Source organism: Triticum dicoccoides, chromosome 5B (assembly GCF_002162155.2).
Source record: "Triticum dicoccoides isolate Atlit2015 ecotype Zavitan chromosome 5B, WEW_v2.0, whole genome shotgun sequence".
Taxonomy (NCBI): Eukaryota; Viridiplantae; Streptophyta; class Magnoliopsida; order Poales; family Poaceae; genus Triticum; species Triticum dicoccoides.
The window spans coordinates 478,940,278-478,945,102 of NC_041389.1; the positions used below are offsets into that span (position 1 = coordinate 478,940,278).

At 53.5% G+C, this 4,825-nt stretch overlaps 1 protein-coding gene across 1 annotated transcript; it reads left to right on the forward strand.

Annotated features, from left to right (window-relative positions):
• The first annotated feature begins 841 nt into the window (after positions 1-841).
• Positions 842-4,204, forward strand: LOC119310965 (fasciclin-like arabinogalactan protein 2). Its single transcript, XM_037586586.1, has 2 exons — positions 842-1,339; positions 3,034-4,204. Exons 1-2 carry the CDS (start codon positions 998-1,000, stop codon positions 3,934-3,936), a joined length of 1,245 nt encoding a protein of 414 aa, XP_037442483.1. The 5' UTR covers positions 842-997; the 3' UTR covers positions 3,937-4,204.
• Positions 4,205-4,825: the final 621 nt, after the last annotated feature.

Genomic DNA, 4,825 nt, shown 5'->3' on the forward strand with positions numbered 1-4,825 from the left:
CCAGAGCAAACACCTCCTGGGCCATCGATCTCCGGAGGCTGGTGCACTTCCTAACCCTGATTGCCACTACGTTTTCATCTACTCGATAAGTAGGTAGTGAATGGTATAAAGAGGGGAACCGGCGGCCACCACGGCATTATCGTCAAGGGAATAGTTGCTATGAAATCACAATTTCGAACTTGCTGTTTTTATTTTGGAGGTAGAAATAAAAATCTCGAGCCACATAGTCTCGCTAAACATGCTCTAGGTCCCCGCAAAAAAAAAAAAGCTCTAAGTCTTTCTGTCGGACGCCATCTTTGGCTCGTACAACCTCCGGACTTACATTATTTTATCCCTACGAAAATTAATCCTCGATCAATGATTTTAGCATGTTCGATCGGCTTCATCCCGTTCGGCCGTCGGCGACGGCATCAGGCAATGTAGGCGTAAGAGTACGACCACAAACACGACACGCGATTCGAGATGCGCCACCATTTACTCCCACGCGATGCATGGAAAGAGAGCAGTAGCAGGGCGAGGACAACCGGTGCAGTGTCTAGCCGCTCCGAGAGCCTCATCATAGTCCATCCATCCAAGCCCCAGCAAGCCAGGTCACGGCCACGTGTTGGCGGCCCCCCTCGGCCTTTCTCTTCTTTTCCTGCCCCAAATTGTCCCTTTCCAACCTCACACGCCTCCCAGATTCGCTAGAGCCGGGTGCGCCCAGCAGAACCGTCACCCCGCAAGGGCATCCCCGTAATTACCCCGCAGCTCCAGGGGCACTTGCGCCACCGACTCCCGTCCCTCCCTGCCAGACCCCGCTGCCGCTACGTGCACACAGCTACCCCTACTACATAGCCCAGCCAGCACTGGGCCATCATTACACCATCACTCAGTGGTGCTCTGCTCAGCTCGGCTCAGTGCTCTCCACCAGTCCGCCCCACCCCACTCCATCCCGAGCTGAGCTGAGACGACACCAGCGGCCAAGCTCCAGACGCCGACGACCGAGGAGGAGAGGGTGATGGAGGCGCGGCGGCGGACGTTGCTGGTGGCGCTGGCGGTGCTGGCCCTGGCGGCGGCGGCGGAGGGGTACAACATCACCAAGATCCTGGCGGCGTACCCGGAGTACTCGCAGTTCAACAAGCTGCTGACGCAGACGCGGCTGGCGCAGGACATCAACAAGCGCCGCACCATCACCGTGCTCGTCGTGGCCAACGGCGACATGGGCAGCCTCGCCGGCGGGGGCCGCACGCTGCAGACCATCCGCCACATGCTCCAGATTCACGTCCTCGTCGACTACTACGGCGGCAAGAAGCTCCACCAGCTCGCGCATGGCGTCACCGCATGCTCCTCCATGTTCCAGGTACCGTACCCTACCAAGTTATTACCACCGACCACCCTCGTCCTCGCTCACCGCCGGCCAGCTACCCTCCCCGCTGCTGCTACACCCTGCTCTTACTACTAGAAGAGTCGCCGACAGATAGACCCAGGCCCCATCTGCCGGCGAGCTGTGCTTCTCCTCCGTCTTCGTCTCAGCTCCGAGACGGAGACGCTGACATGCGGGGACACGCTATCCTCCTGTCGGTGAGGCTGAAATTAGGGGAGTAAGTTTGTCGGCACCGTCCATGAGACAATTTTTTTAACCTTTCAACCTTAATTTAAAGTCAGTTAAGTCACTGTATTCATCATTGGACTTGGGACAGTTTTAGCTTTGAGCTTTTGAAGCTGCACTTAGCTGTAACGAACTGATTGCATCTCCTCCCAAAAAACATTTTCTATTGTAGAAAGAAAAGAGAAACGTCTATTCTTAAAACAGCAGTAGTCATCGTATGCTGTTTTTTCCTTAACAGAAACACATCTTGAATCCATTTCTGGGCCATTTTCCCAGCTGCTCCTTTGCTGCTCGCAGAAAAGCTGCACCATCGCTCAGCTGTAGCGCGGCTTCATTATTCTTCTTCCTTCTTCGCGATGCAGTAGTAGTTGGTGGTGGATGGGGTTCCGGATAGAATAGTGAAAGCTCCCATCCATGGTGCTGGATGCCCTGCCCTGCCCTGCTGCCCAAGCCACTAATCAAAGTTTAAAGCTAGAGATATACTAGTGCCAAGCAGATATGGGCCACCCAAATGGGGAATTAATGGTGTCTTTGTACTCCCATCAACAAATGATAATGTCGCTTGGCTGAAAAATACGACCCACTAACTAATTTTGGTTCGATATTGACATGACACACGTCGCTTTCGAAGCGAGGCCGGGCCGGCAATGGTTTTATGCACTGATGCGGGCGCACATGCACATGCACATGCCGGCCAGTCTCTCCGCTACCACTAAATTATTGGCCTGCGTGATTATGAAGCTGTCGAGTGAGTGTAGTGTAGCGTAGTGCACAACGGTCGCCGTGAGTCGATCAAGTGGCCTTTCTTTCTGCCGATTTTATGGGTCAATCATCGACCCGTCGAATCCCTCGACTAGCGGGTCATTTGAAAATGATGGGAATTGGATCTCCCCAGGCTGGATCTCGCCGTTTTTAAACTAGTTTAAACCTTGGAGTGATAGATAAGATTGCCTCTTTGTAACGAAGTGGAGAGCGTGTATGTTGCCGGCTTGCTGTCGAGTCAACAACCCACTGGTTGCTTCAGTTTGTCTTTTTGATTGAGGCCAAAACACTGTACTCCACGTTTGTAATAATAATTTTGTGATTACTGCACATTTGCCATGAAGATGGCCTACTAATTGGAGTACTAGCTAGTGTACACATTTGCCACGGAATTCACTAACTCCAAAAGTAATTGGTTGTTATTAAGCGCCGAATTTAATGGATCACCATGAACAAAACATGGACAATCCTTTCCTACTGGCTATTGTATCTCTGTCTGAAAACATGGGCATGAAGTTGGTGAGCTCAATAATTTGGTTCGTGCAGCATCAGCTAGCTACATGAATTCCCATCAATTCAGCTGCAAATGCTTAATTATGATCTTCTTGCTAGTACGAAACCTTTCTAGCTAGTACTCCTTGTTCGTTGCAATTAACTGAAATGGGTTAATGGTCGTGGTGCAGGAGTCCGGCGCGGCCCCCGGCATGTCCGGGTACGTGAACATCACGCAGCACCGGGGCGGCAAGGTGACGTTCACGGCGGAGGACGCGGAGGACAGCGCGCCGTCCTCCGCCTTCGTCAAGTCCGTCAAGGAGATCCCCTACGACCTGGCGGTGCTCCAGATCAGCAAGGTGCTGGCCTCGCCGGAGGCCGAGGCGCCCGTGGCGGCGCCGGCGCCCGTCAACATCACCGAACTGCTCTCCAAGAAGTACTGCAAGAGCTTCGCGGGCCTGCTGGCCGCCGACGCCGACGCCTACAGCACCATCAACGCCACCAAGGACAACGGGCTCACCCTCTTCTGCCCCGTCGACTCCGCCGTCGCCTCCTTCATGCCCAAGTACAAGAACCTGACGGCCAAGGGCCGGACGGCCATCCTGCTCTACCACGCCGTGCCGGACTACTACTCGCTGCAGCTGCTCACCTCCAACAGCGGCAAGGTGAGCACGCTCGCCACCTCCAACGTCGCCAAGAAGGACTACAGCTTCGACGTGGAGAAGGACGGCGAGACCGCGGAGCTCGACACCAAGGTGAACTCGGCGTCGGTCACCTACACCATCAAGGACGACGACCCGCTCGCCGTCTACGCCATCTCCAAGTTCCTGCAGCCCAAGGAGCTGTACAAGATCGCCAAGGACATCGCCCCCGCGCCGGCGCCCGAGGCCCCCAAGAAGAAGAAGACCACCAAGAAGAAGCCCTCTGCGGCCGCCTCGCCCTCGGACGACGACGACGACTCCACCGCGGACTCGCCCGACGACTCCTCGTCTGACGACGCCACCGCCGACAAGGACGGCGCCGCGCCGTCCGCGGTCGCCGGGTGGGTGACGGCCGCGGTGGCCGTGGCCTCGGCGCTGGCATTGGCAGCTTAATAAGGTGTGTGAACTAGTGTGTTTTTGTGCTGAGTTCTCCGAAAATTCGTGGCCCTTGTTATTTATCGCGAAAAATAAGAAGGCCATTTCATTCATATTTATTACCGCATGTCCTGAAGAAAAAGAAGGAAAAAGACAGGAATTTCCGGGTTTTTGTTGTGATGATCATTTTGTAATGATAGTGGTCAATGGGACTGGAATGTGTGTTTGTGTTTATAATACTACTCCTATATATGAAAGACATCCTGGAGCTTAGAGTGATGTACAATTTTTTTAGTTCTACCACTCAACTTTTGCCTTCTTTAAGCTGTTCATGGCGAACTTTCCCTAGCGACTCGTCAACTTTCACAGAGAAGCGGAGCTTGCCATGTGATCGGTTGATTAACTTTGCTTGTTCGGCTTGTAAAGGGCACGATGTTGTACCCCTTTGCTCCTACAAGAGCATCCTTAGGGTTTCTGGCGCCTCACGCTGGCACCGTGGCCGGTCTACCTCATCTCTTAGAGCGATGCCACGGAGGCGTGAGGCACCGTGGCTGGTTTACCTCTTATGGTCTTAGGGCGTCAGGGCGATGCCACGGAGACGTGGACCTTTGCTTACGAAGGGCTTCGTTTTTAGGTGATTTTGTGAGTTTTATTAGCGTTTGTGTCGTGCTTAAAGAGATGGGATGACGGTGACTCTGAAGATGAAATAGCGTCTCTGAATGGTTTGTGGAGGTTTGTCTTCGCTAATCTCATGGGATTCAGTCGGCATTTGTTTTCGGTGGATCCGATCTTCATTCGTCTTTATTCATGTGTCTATAGGTTGGACCCATCCGATCTACGTGTCTCTTCATTGGCAACAGTTCTTGTTCCGGTGCATTGATCCTATGTGGCCTTTATTCATGTGTCT